This window comes from Purpureocillium lilacinum, assembly GCF_023168085.1.
Source record: "Purpureocillium lilacinum CBS 284.36 DNA, scaffold_2, whole genome shotgun sequence".
Lineage (NCBI taxonomy): Eukaryota > Fungi > Ascomycota > Sordariomycetes > Hypocreales > Ophiocordycipitaceae > Purpureocillium > Purpureocillium lilacinum.
Window position 1 is genome coordinate 132,084 of NW_027072112.1, and position 18,215 is coordinate 150,298.

The window sequence follows — 18,215 nt, forward strand, 5'->3', positions numbered from 1 at the left end:
GGTTTCAATGTGAGGCGAAGTCAAAGATAGGTAGGTAGGTAGGTACTGGCGGCAGCTCTCCGCACTTGTACTGCACTGTACGATTGGGGTTGTGTGATTGTACAAGGCCAAGCCACGCGCCGCACCAATTCACGTCAGGTGAGCAAGCACCGGCACGCACATGCCCATACATTCGCACGCACGTCGCCTACGAACCGACGTTATTTATTACGTGCTTGCATTGTACGTACGAGTTTCATGTACGCGTGTGTGTTTGCTCACACTATTGCACCAAGCATCCTGTAACCCTGCGCCTTGCCTGCCTACCTACTTCGTAGTAGGTTTCGGTATCACGTAACAGGCAACGCAACTTGGTGTGTGTGTGACCGCGGCAGGCGTAATGATACCCCTTTGAGGAACAACCCGAGGAGGGAGGGGGAGGAGGAGCAAATAGGAGGAGGAGAGGGCGGGTGGGAAAGGTGAGCATGAGGTCATCGTGGGTGGTGCTTCCCGGCTTGTGTGCTTCAAGTTGGGGAGGGCAAGCTGCCCCAAGGACTTCGTTCTTGCGCGTCCCGCAGCTTGGACCTTTGCGGTGTGCCATCGGATTCGTACGCATGGGATTCACCCATGGTCCCTTGAGAGGATGCCAGCTCAATGTCTCGATAAGTCGCGACGCCACCGTGCCTGGGGGTCCCTGCGGCCATCATCACCATCATCATCATCAACCGTCCACCGAAACCTCCCTCTCGCTCGCTCGTTGCCATTATTGTATGTATGTATGTATATATATGTGTATACTGCACCTTCCTTTGGCCCATGCCCGCTCTGCCTCCACCATGGCCAGGCCAGGCGTCTGGCCTGTTGAAGACGGACGCCTCCCCATCCCATGTTTCCATTCCATTAAATATCCTAGACTCCGGCCGATGCACATTGCACACGCACACCCACACTTTCTACCAAAAGGCGCGCTTCTCGAAACCCGTACCAAAGCATGCTCCTCGGATACCCACAGCAAGGCCTGCTGCAACCTCCCAGTCTCCCGTGCTCCTGCTCCCCGCTCTCTACGCCCGCCGCTCCGCCTCCCTCCGCCGCTGCTCCTCCTCGAGCACCTCGCGCTCGCGCGCCGCCGCCTCGGCCTCGGCCTTGACGCCCTTGGCGCGCTGCCGCGCCTCGTACATGTCGCGGCTGCGCATGATGCGCTGGACAATCTGCCCGGCGTTGACCTCGGAGAAGGCGTGGGCGCCGATCTCGCGGTATATGCCCATGGCCTTGGGCGCCTCGTAGGGGTCGTACGTCAGGGGCATGAAGGCCGTGGGGCCGTGGTATATCGCGGCCGGCACACCGCCAAACGGCAGCGTGGAGAGGTACGTCTTTGTGGGCGTAAAGGGCGCGCCGAACACCACCGCGTTGATGTACTTGCACTGCAGGACGCAGAGGCCGCGCTCGAAAATGTTCATGATGGGGTAGTTGACGCCCTTCCACTCGTTGATGACCTCGTCCTCGTGCACGCCCACCACGACAAACGCCGGGCCGTAGTCCTTGCCGCCGTTGGAGGCCTTGCGCCTCGCCACGGCCGCCTCGTCGAACCAGCCGGCGCCCCGCGCGAGCTCCTCCTCGGCGACGCCCACGCGCCGCAGGAACTCGATGTGCCCGCTCGAGAAGAGGTCGTACCCGCCGTCGACGTAGACGACGCGCTGGCCCGGCAGCGGGCCCTTGCCGGCGAGCAGGCGCTCAAACGAGCCGCCATTCTCATCCCCCGCGACCGCATCCGTAGGCGTGCCCGGCGAGGGCGTCCAGAACCACACCTCCGCGCCGGGCGCCTTGGCCGTCTCGTCGGTGGCGTAGAGGCGCAGGCGCGCGAGCATGGCCTCGCCCTGGGCGCGGCGCTCGTCGGGCGAGCCGTACCCTTCCTGGCCGGCGAGCATCTTCTGGAGGGAGTGGATGAAGTGCGTCTTGGTGCAGAGCAGCATGCGGCCGACGAGGTCCGTCGTGGAGATGCCGGGGGAGCGCTTCACCACCTTGAAGCGGCCGGCCTGCTTGACGAAGCGGTAGCAGTCGTTGCCGTCCGAGTCCGAGGTGATGTCGTCGCCGTGCACGACGTACCGGCAGCCGTAGTGCGAGATGAAGGGCAGCTCCGTGACGTAGGGCGCGTGGCTGACGGACTCGGTGACCCAGCGGCAGGCGTTTGTGGCGGCGAGTCTGCGGCATCACGCCTCTGGTCAGCTTTCAAGTCATATGCTTTGTTCCACCCTCCATCTTGCGCATAGCTATGGAGGTATCGCGGGGGGATCGCGGAGCAACGCGAGGGGTTTGTGCTTGCCTCTCCTCGAGCGTCATGACCGTCGGGCCCTTGTTGGCCAGAATGTCCTCGTCCGAGTGCACGCCCACGTACAGCTCGTCGCCGAGCTGCCGCGCCTGCACCATGGCGCCCGCATGGCCTGTTTGAGCGGGCGTTTGCCTGGTCAGCCGTCCGTTCTTCTTTCTCGGGTGTGTTCTCGTGCGCGCGATGGGCTCAGCTCCTCCTGTGCGCGTGGGAGGGCCATGGGAAGCATAGGAGGGATTCGCGTATGCGTAGCGGAGGGGGGTGCCGCGCCGTCGTCTCGTACCGTGGTGGAAAAAGTCAAAGCAGCCGTCGACCCAGATGCGCCCGTCGAGCAGCTCGGGAGCAGGCTCGCCGCGCGGCGCATTGGGGTTGTCGCCTGTTGACGCGGCCATCGTGGTGCTCGTCGGTTATTTTTTTGGTTCGTGGTGTAGCGAGGGGGAACGGTCGGTCGTTGGAAACCCCGTTGGAGGTTTCGCGTAGCTCGAGACGAACAATCGACAGCGGGGGTGGGGCGCGTCGCAAAAATGACGGGAGCCGAGAGACGACGCCGTCAAGCTGCTGCAGATGATGAAGGCTGTCTTGGGTGCGGTGCTGTGCTGTGCCGCGGCGGATGGATGATGCAAAAAGGAAAGGGGGTTGTAACTGGAGGAGAGGCAATGGGAATTGAATGCCAATTGGCAAGGTTTATTAGCGAGGCATCACATGCCGTGGCCCGTCTGGCGAGGTGATGAGGCGAGGCGAGGCGACGGGAGCTTCCCAGTCAGTCTGGCAGTGCCCCCGATTCCATTCTCGCATTCGTTGATCACTCCACTGGAGCTGCCTGCCCTGGGCCGCTGCCCGTCAGGGACTCAGGGGTAGCTCCCCACTGCACTGGCCGCGCCCCGAAAGGCGGTCAGCGTCCGTGCTGGGCGGGTGCCTGGATACGGGCTGCGCAGCCAATTGCAGCACCGCTCTACTGGCAGGGGGGAGGGGGCCTGCGTCCAGCCTCCAGTGGGCTGCAGCGTGGGGTTCGTCAGTGGACAGGGCCATGAAAGTGTTGGGCGCGCCACAGCAGCAGCAGCATCCATGCATCCTTCTTCGGCCACTGTTTCCGGCTCGTGTCCGTCGCGGAGCCGCCTCCAACAAACCCGCAAACTCTCGTGTCCAACATCTCGCCATTGTCGCACCACTCGGCGTCTGCCCGTAAAGACGCCACGCGTCCACAGCCTCAATGCGATTCTAGACCAGCACGCGGGTTTATGTCTGAGTGGGACGCCACAGTAACGGCGCCGCCAGCTGAAGTTCGTAAATGGGCGTCGTCCGTCACTCGCGTGTCGTGGGTGGTCTTGAGTCTTGACGTGGATACAGCCAAGCGAGCCAAAGCAAGATAGCTGTCACAACCTCTCGTCCCTTCTGCCATGCTCTTGTCTGGACACAGAAAGAGGAAGAAACTGGTCTACAATACAAGCTTCATTGGAAGCGTTCTCTCGATCATTGCGTCCAAAAGGGTGAGGGATGCATCGACTGGGCTCTGTTCATTTGACCCTGCCATGAACTGGCGATGCACTACGTGTTGTCGAGGCCCGAGATTTGCAGATTCACCTGACCTCGACTACGGCTTCGTCCCGAACGCTCCATGCCATTGCAATACGGATAGATCTATTCGTAGGTGGCTAGCTACCCTACCCGCCTATCCCTGTCTGCCCCTAGTTCAGGAGGAGAGTCTTGTAAACACCTCGTCTCTTGGCAGTGACAGACGAGCATCTTGCATGAGCTGACAACCCTTTCTCAGTTCCCAACTCCTGTTCACTGTGCTCAAACATAGCCCTGGGGGTTGGCGAAAGGATGGGACATGTGACTCACCCACAAAGGCCATGAGCTTACGCCACATTAGTGTACGAGAAATACGGCTCTATGACCCGAATCGTTCGCGCCAAAGACGCCCCGGACATTGAAGAGTCCGGACCTTGACATTGCAACTTGCAAAGTATTTAGCCGACGCCTTTCGTCGCGGCTCCAAATTCCCGTGAAACTGCTAGTATCTAACATTCGCCTGGGCGACTCATGACACACATTACACCGTCTCATAACGTCGAGCGTATAATCGACTCAACCAAACGGCCATGAAGCCCTCACAGCGCGTCGAGCCCGCGGCCAACGAGGACATGCCGCGGTGCATGGAAATCTTCAACCAGGCCTTCGGCTTCGTGCCCATCCACGAAATCTCCCACGGCACCGACACGCCCGCCAACCGGCTCATCACCGCGGCGCTGCACCTGCGCGGGCAGCGCGAGCACCGCACGCGCTTCCCCCTCGCGCCCCCCGTCTGCGTCAAGTGCGTGCAGCCGGACCCTTCCACCGGCGCCGACAAGATCGTCGGCTACGCCGAGTGGTTCATCTACGACCGGGCGCGCAGCGACGCGGAGCTGGCTCGCGAGGACGCCGAGCCCTTCATGATGGGCTTCTCGTGGATGCAGGAGACTGATCCGGAGGGGCGGGCGCGGTGTCTGGCGTTTGTGCGGCCGGGCAACGACGCGCGGAGGCGGCGCATGGGCGGCCGGCCGTACGGCCAGCTCAAGTTCATGTGCGTCGATGGGGCGCATCGCCGGCAGGGCGTGGGGTCGGCTGTCGTGCGCTGGGGGATGGATCGCTGCGCGGAGCTGGGCGTGCCGGCGTACCTGGAGGCGAGCGTCGAGGGCATGGAGCTGTATCGCCGGATGGGGTTTGAGGACATGGGCCCCGCGACGGATGAGAATGGCGAGCCGTATGCGTATCCCGCCATGATATGGTGGCCTCCGGGGGCGAAGCGGGACCTGGATGGCACCATGGACACGAAGGAAGGGGCGGCTGCGAATGGGATATAGAACATCACAAGTATGGCATCTCATGAGCCTGTGTATTGAGGCGAGGTGAAGTGGAACTGCGTTGAGAAGCGATTGACACGAGGCCATGCATACTCATACATGATGGGGTGACAGAGCAAAGGAGTTAGTGAACGTGTGTTTAGGCGGTCGCGCCAGGCGTCGAAGCAGTACAGTAGACGATCAAGACGAAATTATGGCTAGCTAGTCAATGTGGGAGCAGCTTCACAGAAAGATTTCGGCCAAGTAGCCTCATTAAAAGCACGCGGTGCCACAATGTGTAATGGTGTTCTTCACGCCGCTCCAGGCACTGCTTTGCTAACTTTGGCATGACTTGCAACTTGATGCGCCCCATCATGTCTCTGCCTCATGCTACCGCGACGAGGGTACCTCTTTCCCCGGCGCATTGGTCCAACGATGAAGCATTTCGTCCACTGACCAAGTTCCCACCCCGTCCGACTCCCTAAACTCGTCCAGGTCGAGGTCCTCCAAGTCGTCGTCCGAGGAGACTGGCATTTCCACTCGTGAATCTCCATTTGCAACTTCGTCTTGTTCCTCTGCATCGTCTTCATCCTCTGCATCGTCTTCATCCTCTGCATCGTCTTCTTCCTCTGCATCGTCTTCATCTTCTGCATCGTCGTCCTCCGCTTCGGCGTCGAGCTGCTCCACTGTACCGACCCTTACCTCAGGATCGATGACCTCGGCGGGTTGCGGTGTGCTTCCAAGGCTGGCCTGCATCGTCCTACCACGCCTTCGCCGAAGTCTTGCGAGAGAGTCGCCGAGGGAGCCCACAGAGCTTGCCAGAAGACCTGACACGGCTTTTCTTCTGCGGCGTGCATGAGAAATCGCTGTGTCGAGTTGCACGCTCCCCATTTCAATGTTCTCAACTACCTCCGCAGAGTCCAGAGGATAGACTTCTGCTTCTTGCGGCTGAGGACCGGGGTGAGTTGGCGGACCGCGGTATACATGTCCGCTTATGCCTGGCCGCCGGGCTGGCTTTGTCCGCTCGGGCACTTTGTCCTCTGGGAGGACGTCCTCCGAAGATTCGGGCGTATGTTTACTTCGGGCCATGAAAACCTTTGCGCCAGGCTGTATCCATCCGGGCCAAAGAGTCGGGTGGATCGTCTCGCCGCCTTCGTTTCGAAGCTCAAACGCCCCTTTGCGCGCTGGTCGTTCAAGTCGCTGGTCATCGCTCATAAGGACGAGTATGGTACGGGCGAATTCCTGCCGGAGGAGCTAATTAGGATCAACCGCGCTGGTATACTCCTCTGCCAGGACTCACCTCGTATGTATGACTGGCCCAGTAGGGAACCATAAACTTGCGGCCGATGTCGTCAATTAGCTGAATCGGCCGTAGGGGATCCTTGACGGAGAAGAAGACCACCAAGGCGTCTGATCGGCCTCGCCTCTCAAGCCGGTGGAACGCGACAAGAGTGACACTTCGGTTGGTCGTCCTCTTGGCGGAGTCTGTGACCTTGGCGAGCAGGGCCTGCGTCTCCGAGTCGGCATTCAGGTACTGCGTCCACGGGCTCATCTTCTGCGATTTGATAGTACGCGTGAGATTATACTCGAGGTTCTGATGGCCGAATGGTATGGGCCGGATGTCCCCATGCTCGACGATGAAGGCCTGCAAATCATTGCTAGGCGAGTCTCCCACAAAAGCCTTTCTTCCTCGGAGTGGCACCTTCAACCCAGCACCAGGTAGCCCCAAGAAGCACTGCACAAACGGATTTGTGCGGCCGCTGTGGTGGGAACGTACTTGTGGCGGGGATGACGAGAAGGCTGTCGTATCAAGCGCCGGCCCTCTCCAAGCCTGCTTGCCATCCAACGCAACGGCGTCTCCGTTCAAAGGTGGCCATTTGGTCTGAACCGAGCCTTCAAGAGATGTGTCTCGTTCCACGTTGTGGACAGCTTCAAATCCACCGCGGCCTGTCTTGTGCTCGTCATGGCTCCGGGACGTGACGGTCGCTGCGGCTTTTTCGTTCTCACGCGAATGCTCGCTTGCAGCATGCCCTCGGGCCGTCGTGTCCTGTCTTCGGTCCGAGGAAACTACTGTGTTTGCATAAGGGCTCTGTGCATAGGGGTTTGTCAGGTTGGGGCGGAAAGGCTGGTTGAGAAAGCTGGCCCCTTGATCTGTGGTCAAGGCTGCCTTTGCTCTTGGTGGCGTCGATGTGGACTGCAGTGTGTCAACCTCGTCCGGACCTCTTGGGCTTCCTCTGGCCCAGGCACCGTCAGCACTTGGACGTCCGCCCTGGGAAGTCCGTCGCTTCTCAAGGAGCAGAGCCTGGCGCTCCCAGAGTTTGTCAATGGCCTGCCGCGTCCAGACGTCATCCTCGGCGGATGCCGCTTTCTTCTCGCTCCTGTATGACTCTGTCAGCTCGCCATACTCAGGGGCAAAGGTTGGGGGCGCAGTCCGTGTCCACAGACCTAATACGCTGTCCAGCCAGATTTCCTAACTGTAACTGAACCAGCAGGCTAATCTTGAGCCACCGCAACTGCTCCTGGCAGCGATTGATGCGAGGTATCAGCCATGGCCAACGGAGTCGTCTCACAACATTCATCGGCTTCAGCGCCGATGCGTCCAGTGCCGCCCGAGCGCCGAGCGGGTGGCCATCGCGGCCGCCGTCGCTCTCGGAGCTGCTGCTGCTCGCTTTCAACACGAGCCGGATGATGACCCCGTACACCTTTTCGCAGCGAACCGCTAGCGTCTCGACCTCATGCAGTCCGCTTTCATTGAAAATACGAGAAGCGCTTTGGGCATCGGGGACGGCCTTGTCCGCGTCGACAATGGTCTGCAGCTGACGCAGGGCGGCGGCCGTGGCGTTGACCTCGAAGACGATGTCGCGCAGCGCGTCGTCGGCCTCGATGGCGAGCTCCGTGAACGTCTGGAGGGCCGTCGCGAGCTGCAGCCCGAACGAGACCGCCCCGACGATTGTGCCGACGAGGTCGGCCATGGCGCGACGGAGGCGGATGTGAGGCGCGTAAGACGGCGAGAAGCTGCCATCCTCCACGCGGTGAGCCTTGATTGCCTTGACCGGCGCCGATCACCCCTGGGGCTGAGCTGCGACGCTAGCGCGATGCTCGCCCGCCTGTACGAGAGGTGAGAGTATCACCCACTCGATGCTGCCGACATGAGCGAGATATCCGACCCAGCTCATGTCTCGGCGCGGTTTGCAGCCAGGTTTAAGCCTGAGACGGTGAACAGGAAAAAAGAACCCATACGGCGTCATTGCTGTCCACGAGGCTTTGCGGCGAGATGGAAAGCAACGGTTGTGGGGACTGACTCCGACTGACAACCTCTACTTTCCACAGTGAGAATGGAAGATTGGTGTAAATGGACAACATAGGTAATGCTTGCGGGCATTGAACGCGTACGACACAAAAGGAACTCTCCAAGGTAAAGTCGCTACCCAGGCCTCAACATAAAACTGAAGCTTCATTAGATTCCCAGAAGCCCAGACTGTCGAGGTACCGGTGAACCCGGCGTACCTTGCCGGGCGGCGTCACGACTCACGGTTACTGCCGTTGCGGTGGCGTGGTCAATACGGAAATGCAACGCACCCCGGAACTTTATTCCAACAGCATCTGATCTGAGGCTCCTTTTCCAACCGGACGGCTCAGACAAGCCGTTCTATCCCTCTTTTGTCTGAGCGAGAAGGCCTCCGATAGGATCACGTCTCGTCTACCCATGACCCACGCCCTGCAGCCCTGACGGCCTCGCTGCTGACTGACACCTTGGCATCTCGGCACTTATACGGAATACGCGGGATATGTGCCTGTCCTGTGCCTTGCGACATGGATCTGCCGTATTACTTTCCCTTTCCGGGCGGAAGCAACGCCTTGATCGGTTTGCCGTCCTTGCGTCCGCCACTGGCGATTGAAAAGATCTCAAACTCTGCGGTGCCCGTGTAATATTCGCCCGTCCACTCGACGAGAAACGTCTCCCAGCTCACCCACGAGTACTGGGCGACATCCGTCATCAGGCGCCTGCGCTAGGCTGTTAGCATGTCTCGGTCGGTACCGAAGAATGGAAGATGGAAACGCACGCGACCCCGAATCCATGCAACGCTTCGTTGGCGTACGTCGTCATGCCATGCATGTTGGCCAGGATGCGTTGGCCGTTCTTGTCCTCGAGAACCCACCGAGTCTCTACCTCCTAACATAAGGATCAGCGCTCTGCAGCTCAATGGTCAGAATCGCAGCATGCTTACAGTCTTCGTGCCGCCGGAGCCAGGCAAGACCCTCTCAGTGGAGGAGGAGAGGTTCGCCACAAGGTTCCCGTTAAAGAACTTTCCCTTGACCGCGCCGCCGCGGATGGGGATCACAGAGATGAGACCGTCGAACGTGGTTGTGTTTGCCGGAGCCCCGCCGATCTCAATGTTGATCGTGAGGACAGACTTGGTCTTGGGCTGTCGGTACACCCCTTCCGTGGTGCTTCTGGTCGACAATGCGCCAGCAACGGTCGCGAGAAACAGAAGAAGATGCATTTTTGAGTCTGGTTCGATAATATTGTAAAAGTTGTAGTATGATGCTAGCCGAGGCTTTTGGTAGAGAGAAAGCTGAGGTCAAAGTGTCGAGTGTTCGACGTGACACAGGACAAGCCACATTTTATATTCGACAGTCTGGTGCGTAGAAGCCATCCAAACGTCCGAAATGAAGCGGTTGGTCTGCCCGCTCGCGCTCGCCATGACGACCGCCGTCTTTTGTCGCGAGCGAGATCTTGGTGGACTGCGTCGCCAGCATCGTCCATGTTGGTTCTGTTCCTCATTCCAACCGGGGGGTCGTTCTCGCTCTCGTTTCCGACGCCTTGCATCTACCCAAAAAGGTACAGGGTGTGGCACAGCCAGCAAATACGAATCACGAAGCTGGAGCGCTGTTGCTCGGGCCAGTGCGCCGTTGGCTCCGGGTCGTCTAGTCCGTGTCAGGCTCACAGCCTTAACTCCACGACACAGGATTGAGCGCAAGCGGAGAGACCAGGGGGAAGATAGTCGACGTGGCGAGCGTACCGACTCGCCTCATCTTGCGTCATGGCATGTTGGTCCTTGATTCAACGGAGCAGTACCAAGTATTTCCTCGTCGAGATGACCCGGCGATCTCGAGTCTGCCTCGACCAACATCTGCCGTGACTTGCCGGACCAACCCGCTGATTGGAACCCCAGCTCTTCAGTGACGTGTATAATATTGCCGGCTTCAGTACGGTACCGGTCTTGGGCCCCCGCAGAAATTGAACTTTCTGTGTAGCGAACTGTTCTGCCAAGGCACTCGAGCCTCCATCTCGACGGTGTCTGCAGCCCAAAACCCTTCACGGCCATGGGAATGGCAACGAAATGCAGATCTGGGCGGAGAAGATCATAGACTCCAACATTACTTCATTTCGTTGGTGTAACTATTCCTGGCTTCCTGCACGTCGACCACGTGCAGCAGCTGCGCCTTCAATGTTGTGCAAAGAGTCGCGTTCTGGCCATCACATGTATGGCCGGGGCCCTACTTCTCAGTCAATGCAGACATCCACAGTAGGGCACGTTGAACCTTAAAACTTCGTCAACTTGGGTGGGATTCTACGCACAGTTTTGCAAGCATGAAGACTTTTCTCCGATCGGAAACTCGCTCGTCTCCTACGGCACCAATCGCAGTATTTATCCGAGCCCACTAGTCAGATCGCTGCAATCACTGGCATAGCATCCTCTTAGGGTTGCTGCATACATTAAAGATCAAGGATCTCTGTCTAGATTAACGAGAGTTCCACGTGAAGGATGACTCGGCGGGCGACGGTGGGTAGTGGATAGTTTATGCCAGCGGCCGGAGGTTGCACTCCGTACACACAAGTGAAGGTGCGTGACAGCAACGGCCCGAAAGACTACAAATCGACGAACTGGACTAACGGCATGACAAAATTGATTGGTGTCGCCTACTGCAATATGAGCTGTCCATGGCCTGAGCCGTCGCATGAGTTTAACCTTGATGTGTTTTCTGGTTGAACTGGGCCTTTGCGCTCTCGTTTCTTCATGCCAGGGCGGTTTGGCAACTCGCCTTAGCCCACGACTCCCTGCCGCCAAGCCGGGACAGCCGTACATAGCCGTGATATCTTGAGTGACCGCGGATATATGCACCACCCCACGGGCAACGAGCCTCCCTGCGAAATGGATGTCCCAGCCGGGCAATTTGCCAGGAACCTGTGTCATTGGGGTCTGCATGAATGTGACCCATTCCTCGATACCACTTAGCAAAAAGGCTGCCGGTCGTTATATATATGAGCCCCGGGAGTTATCTACGTTGGGCACTTCACATTACAACTCAGCAGTAGGACACATGTCATTGGAAGTGCAAAACCGCACCAGACGTCTCCTGAGTCGCCACAATTACCCTTTGAAATCGGTCATAGTCGGGTGTTCAGGGTCTCTTCTGTCATCTTGTCAAGTATTAAACTATGTTTCTGACTCTTGCTGTCGCGGCCTTGTTGATCGGCCAGGTACGTAGCTATTACCCCGAATGACGTACACACGGCTGACTGATTTACTCTAGACCCACGGGCAGCTGGAAGCACCCATACCGGGTTTTGGTGTCTTCATTCCCAGCTGGGACGTACAGCTGTCGCCCGGGGACGCTCCAATGACTGTCAATGGAACCATTCAAGATGTCGTACGCGAGATCAGGAAGGTGGACCCTCTTTGGAACGGTGCATTGTCGAATACGACAGAACCTGAGTCGGCAACGTCGAGAAAGAGAAGAGGGGCCGATTTCTCCGCCGGTCCCGTTTCCTGCAAGGACAGTTCACACCCCTATGGTCACGCTATAGTGAGAAGAATCGAGGAGGGCATCAGGTACTTGCGCCGCGTTAATGGTCAACCGCATCACGATGCCGGCCCAGACCGCTGTGGCCGGGTCAGCTGCTCATACAACTCTGCCATTTGGTGGTGCAACAACGTAAGTCGGGTGCCCTGTGATTAAACATCAGGTGTGGGATGCAGGCTAAATCGATTGCCCAGAATGGTTACAAGATCAGGCTTTCTTCATTTGAGGAGATTGCTGATGGCGCTCAGCGAGTGTTGAACATCTGTCCTTACGAATACCGCGTGCAACATGGGGCGAGCGTCGGTGGTGTGGCATTTCATCCTACCGAAGGGTGGCTTGTTCTCGTCAATAAAAACCGTTGCTAGGCACACATTCGAGACGGCCACGGTATCGGGTTTGCCTTCATGTTCGAGTTCTTGATTGGGTCCAAGCGGTTGCAGCAAGTACGAGACTGGCAGCAATACGAACCACGTTTTTCTGTACCCCGAAATCTACTCTGCCCTTCGGGGCTCGTATTGTGCAGGGGCAACGTTGAAATTAAGTTCGACCCCGCCATTGAGTTCAAGGGGGCCAGCAGAGTTTGGTGGTCGTATTTCCGTCGAGCCAGTCGGTTGCAATGGATTGCATGCGGAGAAAGCATCCAGCCCAAGCGAGCGAGCGCAGAGCTATGAAGTAGATTGCAAAGTGCTTTGAAGCCATAGTAGCACGCCCTTACCCCAGGGCCCTCAGATCTTGTGTCAGCATGACAGCACAAGCCACCCCTTCACCAATGTCATCACTGCATCCGCAAGCGTGCCTGTGTGGCGGTGTGGGAAGTCTATTTCTGGCGCAGGACAAAACGTTCCTCAGGAGAGCGTGATCCGTTCTGTCAGCCAAATATTGATCGATCACACATGGGCGACGGAGCCTCTGCTGTGTCGTGGCGCTTTCTCAGGCGGGACCACATGCATGTAGGTTCAACGGCTTTCCGGGCTCAAAATTACCTCGGGTCCATGCTAGCTGGACAATTGGAGCAAGAGCCATATAGTGCACCTGCTGTTGGGCTCACTCTGGAGCTTTGACCAAGCCCAGCCTCGATGAAACCAGCACGTACCGGACCCAGCTCACAATGGTATCCGAGCGCCATGATAGTATTTTTGACGCCGGAGGATCTGCCCCCGCAAGAAACCGATCATGCGATGCCGTGTTTGACGGCAATTTCCAGATGGGGATTCCAACAACAGCCAACGCCGAGGAGGCACTGCCGTGGGGGCCCAGACCGCAGCGAGGCTTGGAACGTGAGCAGCCTGCGACGCAGGGTGAAGAAATGCATCAGAAATTAGCCTTGGGGCGTTGTGTTGTGCATGTCTTAGGTTTTGTTTTTGAACCCAAGTGGAAACATGGCAAAGCTATATAACGGCGGAAGCTCTGCTGCAGACACCAGGGCTTGGAATTTAGCCAGGCAGTGAGACATCAGAGGGAACCGGTCGCCCACCATGACTTTGTGCTCGATCTTCGTCCGGCTCCTTGCCCTCACGGCAGTTGCCTCTGCCGGCTATGTCACCTCCAAACGTCCAGACTCTCGAATCCGGGACTCAGCGGCAGTGCAAGCCACGGGTCCCCGGCGGGTTGTGGACAAAAGCGACGGCGCGTCATACATGCGAACTGCACAACTTTCAAAGTCAATCGTAGTCGGCGTGTACGAGTCCCTGGAGGGCGACAACCAAGTTCTCCGTGTCGTCGGATCACTCGACTCGGGCGACTCGTGGAATCGCGTCGGCGCCGTTCTGTCTGTGAAGAAGGACGAGTACAGCATCGGAAACCCACACATCCTTGCGCTACCCAGCGGCCGGCTGTTGTGCGCGCATCGAAGCCATCGCCGCAATAAGGACACCTCTACCGGATATGCCACTTTCGGCATCACAGTACACCAGTCGGACGACGGGGGAGAGACGTGGAAGAAGCTTGCCGATGTTGACAGTCGGAAACGAACCGGCGTCGACGGCATTTGGGAGCCGTTCCTGCGACTGTCCCCAACCTCGAACAAGCTGCAGGTATTCTGGGCAAACGAGATGACGACAGACAACCAGGATATCGTCTACCAGGAATCATCTGATCTTGGACAAACGTGGTCGAAGCCCGCAACTGTCGCTGGTACGGACTATACCGCCCGTGACGGGATGCCGAGTGTGGTAAACGTGGCCGCCTCCAGCCGAAATTCTCAAGCCTTGTAAGTCCTCTGTCCCCGGCAAACATTACCATCATATCAGCGAGAGCATGCGCTGAACGACATTTTCTTCCAGTGCCGTATTCGAGAGTGGCAAGGGTCCGACTTTCGTCGTCGATTACGTCAAAACCATGAAAGACAACGACGACTCCCAATGGGGCGGGCGCAGCCGTATATACACCCCAAAGAACAACTTGCAAGCTGGAGCACCGTGGGTCATCAATGTTGGAGGTACCCTGGTCGTCAGCTTCATGACGAACGAGGACACGCCGGAGATGCCGAATGTCGACGGCGGCGAGCTGAAGATCGTAACGAGCAAAGACCTCGGCAAGACTTGGAGCTCGCCGGTGGTCGTCGGGAAGAAGGGCTCTCACTGGCCTGGCATTATGGCCCTCAACGACAAAGAGTTCCTGGTTACGTGGTCTCAGGACGGCTCTGGCATGTTGGCCCAAAAGTTTGCGACTTCTTGACCGCACTCTTGCGATGTCAAAGCTTGTGCAAGACGAGAGCGTTTTTACTTCGATATGAGTATTTGGCAGCATTTTGCATACACGCATATAGACGCATATACTACATCAATCAGGGTTCAGCCTAATATAGTGTTTATGTCCATTGGTCGGTGTCGCAACCTCACATGACGGCTGTTCGCTGCACAGGGATGCTCCTTGTACAATTCGGCAACACGGCGCCGGTGGCTCCGGTCGGCTGGCTGAAGTGGCGTGAATCGAGGGGCAGTTCTCTACTCATCGACTTCACGCCACTGTGAACATCATTTCGCAGTCTCTGAAAGCGCAGACGAGCTTCGGGACTTGTCCCTGCACACAACGATTCAGCCACTTTGACTTCTGCCCTTGCAGCTTGAAGAGCAGAACACAACATATAATCGCCATGGAAATCACCAAAGCTCCCTCAGTCAACGTGGGCATGCTCATCCGGCGCCCGCCCCATGCAGTGTTCGAAGCTCTTGCCGACCCAGCCATAACTACCCGCTTCTGGTACACCAAAAGTTCTGGTCGTATGTTGGCGGACGCCAAGCTCAAGTGGGAGTGGGAGATGTATGGCGTGTCTACAGACGTCTTCGTCGAAGCTGTCGAGGCAGACCGATTGATCCGATTTCGATGGGGCATGTACGACGCCTCGAACCCCTCGACCGTGGAGTTCCGCATCACGCCGTACCACGACAATACGGCATATTTGAGGGTCACGGAGACCGGGTTCACGGGAAATGCGGATGCGCAAGTCAAAAGAGCGATCGACTCTACTGCCGGATTCACCTTCGTCATCAGCGCGTTGAAGGCTTCACTGGAGCACGACGTAACCCTCACCGTCACGGCGGATGCCTTTCGCTCCGACTTGAAGGAGTAATCGTGCACCCGTTCGGCTTGCTGCAGTCTTTGGCCAATTGCTCGGAATACTGGACACGCTGCTCAATCCTGGGCTCATGCATGAGCTCACTGTTCCTCAAGGCGCACAATGTGCCTGCCGCCCCCTGAGCTTTCTCATGTTTATCTTTCCCCGACTCCTGTCTGGCAAGAGCGGGACGTTTGATCCGGATCAGCTCGTGAATTTCTTCGGCCCGTGGATCTGCAGCAGATCTATCAACATGAAGGGACGAGTTGCCGCATTCCATCTCTCCGGTCCAGGCCCCATGAGCTGCGAACTGAGACCTTTCCGTCGATCGGCTATTTGCTTGGCGAGCCGCGCCGTTAGCGAGAGTGAAGGAATGTTGCTAGACGAAAAGTTGAGGTGCTGATATCACAATTTTGATTGGGTGCGAGGTAGTCACGAGGCATAGCGCTGCTGAAGAGTCGAGATTCTCGTACGATGACATCCGCGTCGGCAACGGCCGCCAGCGACTTTGGGTTCACTAGCACCATCTATTGCGGACTGGGGCTAGACTATAGACGTCATCTGAAGTGCGCCCTCTCGCTTTATCGTTCTTTGACGGCCGTTGACTCGACAGGGCAATTGAAACAAAATGCATGTTCCATCCACTCGATCCGTCGCTGTCTTGCCGTCAGCTCAATCAGGTTGAGACACGACAAGCCCACACAACGAAACCACCCTCAAGCGTCACACACAGCAGTCATGTCGGCTCCGTCGGATGTCTTCAAGTCCGTTCTGGGCAAGCATAGACCGGACCCCAAAACATACGAGAAGTTGTTCCGCGACTTTCATCGGCACCCCGAGCTATCCTTTGCCGAGAAAGAGACAGCTTCTAGAATCGTTGCCCACCTCAAGACTCTGTCTGGGGATCTGGACATTCGCACCGGCATCGGCGGCACCGGCATCATCGCCATTTGCAAGAACGGATCCGGGCCAACCGTGCTCTTGCGCGCAGATATTGATGGCTTGCCAATCGAGGAGAAGACGGGCCTGGACTATGCGTCCAAGCATACCATGCGAGATGTCGACGCAGATAACGCTGTCAAACCGGTGATGCATGCCTGCGGCCACGACTTTCACATCACATGCAATCTCGGGGCCGCCGAAACGCTCATCAAGGCGCGCGATGCGTGGGCCGGGACAGTCATCTTTCTGTTCCAGCCAGCCGAGGAGCGCGGCCGGGGTGCCCAGGCCATGGTCGACGACGGCCTCTATGATGCCAAAAAGCACGCCTGCCCAATCCCAGACATAGTTCTAGGACAGCATGTGTTTTCCGTCATCAGGGCAGGGACTGTCATGACCAAGTCCGGCCCCATACTCAGCGCCGCCGACAACTGGCGCATCACGGTGTTTGGCAAGGGCGGGCACGGCAGCATGCCGCACCTGTGCGTTGATCCAGTGGTGATTGCGGCTCACATCGTGGTGAGGTTCCAGACACTCGTCAGCCGTGAGCTGCCTCCAGACGAAGCCGGCGTCGTGACTGTCGGAAGCCTGAAGGCGGGCGAAACGGTCAACGTCATAAGCGACCAGGCCATCATCCAGGTGAACGTCAGATCGGTCAGCGAGCAGTACCGCAAGGTCATGCTGGACGGGATCAAGCGGATCGTCCAGGCCGAGTGCGACGCAGGCCGGTCGCCTAAACCGCCCGTCTTCGAGTTCCTGGATTCTTACCCTCTTACTGTCAACGACAAGGACATGACTCAGAAGATTCAGAAGAGCTTCGCGACATATTTTGGCGAAAGACATATTATCAGCGACAAGGCGGCGTCTGGCAGCGAAGACTTCCAGATCCTGGCGTCCTCCGTGGGAAAGCCTTCTGTGTTCTGGGGTTGGGGAGGAGCTGAGGCTAGCGTCTACGACAAGCACGAGAAAGAAGGAACGTTGAATGACATCGCTGTCAATCATTCGGCGTATTTCGCGCCGGCCATTCACCCGACGTTGGAGACGGGGATTGAAGCAATGACAGTGGCGGCGCTGACCTTTGTGGGAAAGGATGGTAATTGACCAGGGTTGCTGTAGAAGCCAAGTTTCGGTAGCACAATTCTCTGTGTATTATCTCATGGGCCATTGCATTTACGGATTCCTGTTCTCTATTGAACCTGACTCGACTTTGCCAATCCAGCGTCTTCGCCACCGCTAAATGCATGTCACCCTTGCCTCGCACTCGTACATGTATGATGTCTGCACACAACATACCACTCATTTCGAGACGTGCCAGGTCGAATGTAATCACAGTATATTGAACTTTTCTCCAGTATGACCTCGTCAACGTGTCTGACAGAGGCAAGCACCCGTCTCGCTACCAACACGCGGGCTAGAAGCAGCGTGCAAACCTTTCCCCAGGGACCCAGTTGCATCTTCTCCTCCTCCCTGTACACTACGTTCCTCTGTCAGCCCCCCTCATATAGCTTCCACTGTGCTATGCAGGCTGCCTGCGCTTCAATGTCGCGCGGTTTTGATTGTGTTGACTTACCCGATGTCCTTCCGCATCGCCGCAGGGCTTAGATATCCAGACATTCTCGATTGTGGGGGAAGATCCCGCTGTGTTCTCGAGGCTCTGGCCCTCAAACGTACAGATATTTGTTTCTTTCTTGCACCACTGCGCGAAGACACCTCTGTTAGGTGCCACTCTGTTCATGCCGACTCAAACTGCCTTACCCCTGGATACCCGCTCATTTCCCTGTCCTTG

General features: G+C 57.6%; 7 protein-coding genes across 7 annotated transcripts; 4 read left to right on the forward strand and 3 right to left on the reverse strand.

The window, feature by feature from the left end:
- Positions 1-1,040: 1,040 nt before the first annotated feature.
- On the reverse strand, positions 1,041-2,694 carry PLICBS_001843 (uncharacterized protein; the record flags this gene model as incomplete). Its single annotated transcript, XM_018321442.2, has 3 exons — positions 1,041-2,178; positions 2,372-2,417; positions 2,586-2,694. The coding sequence occupies 3 exons, from the start codon at positions 2,692-2,694 to the stop codon at positions 1,041-1,043; spliced, it is 1,293 nt and encodes a 430-aa protein (XP_018178921.1).
- Positions 2,695-4,404: 1,710 nt separating this feature from the next.
- PLICBS_001844 (uncharacterized protein) lies at positions 4,405-5,145 on the forward strand (the record flags this gene model as incomplete). The annotated part of the gene is made up of 1 exon (XM_018321444.1): positions 4,405-5,145. One exon carries the CDS (start codon positions 4,405-4,407, stop codon positions 5,143-5,145), a length of 741 nt encoding a protein of 246 aa, XP_018178923.1.
- Positions 5,146-5,514: 369 nt separating this feature from the next.
- Positions 5,515-8,096, reverse strand: PLICBS_001845 (uncharacterized protein; the record flags this gene model as incomplete). The annotated part of the gene is made up of 4 exons (XM_065599918.1): positions 5,515-6,366; positions 6,425-6,769; positions 7,196-7,502; positions 7,633-8,096. The coding sequence occupies 4 exons, from the start codon at positions 8,094-8,096 to the stop codon at positions 5,515-5,517; spliced, it is 1,968 nt and encodes a 655-aa protein (XP_065455990.1).
- Positions 8,097-8,951: 855 nt separating this feature from the next.
- On the reverse strand, positions 8,952-9,629 carry PLICBS_001846 (uncharacterized protein; the record flags this gene model as incomplete). Its single annotated transcript, XM_018321446.1, has 3 exons — positions 8,952-9,129; positions 9,189-9,298; positions 9,354-9,629. 3 exons carry the CDS (start codon positions 9,627-9,629, stop codon positions 8,952-8,954), a joined length of 564 nt encoding a protein of 187 aa, XP_018178925.1.
- Positions 9,630-13,571: 3,942 nt separating this feature from the next.
- PLICBS_001847 (uncharacterized protein) lies at positions 13,572-14,610 on the forward strand (the record flags this gene model as incomplete). Its single annotated transcript, XM_018321447.2, has 2 exons — positions 13,572-14,143; positions 14,217-14,610. 2 exons carry the CDS (start codon positions 13,572-13,574, stop codon positions 14,608-14,610), a joined length of 966 nt encoding a protein of 321 aa, XP_018178926.2.
- A 418-nt stretch (positions 14,611-15,028) lies between these two features.
- PLICBS_001848 (uncharacterized protein) lies at positions 15,029-15,505 on the forward strand (the record flags this gene model as incomplete). The annotated part of the gene is made up of 1 exon (XM_018321448.2): positions 15,029-15,505. One exon carries the CDS (start codon positions 15,029-15,031, stop codon positions 15,503-15,505), a length of 477 nt encoding a protein of 158 aa, XP_018178927.2.
- A 723-nt stretch (positions 15,506-16,228) lies between these two features.
- On the forward strand, positions 16,229-17,530 carry PLICBS_001849 (uncharacterized protein; the record flags this gene model as incomplete). Its single annotated transcript, XM_018321449.1, has 1 exon — positions 16,229-17,530. The coding sequence occupies one exon, from the start codon at positions 16,229-16,231 to the stop codon at positions 17,528-17,530; it is 1,302 nt and encodes a 433-aa protein (XP_018178928.1).
- Positions 17,531-18,215: the final 685 nt, after the last annotated feature.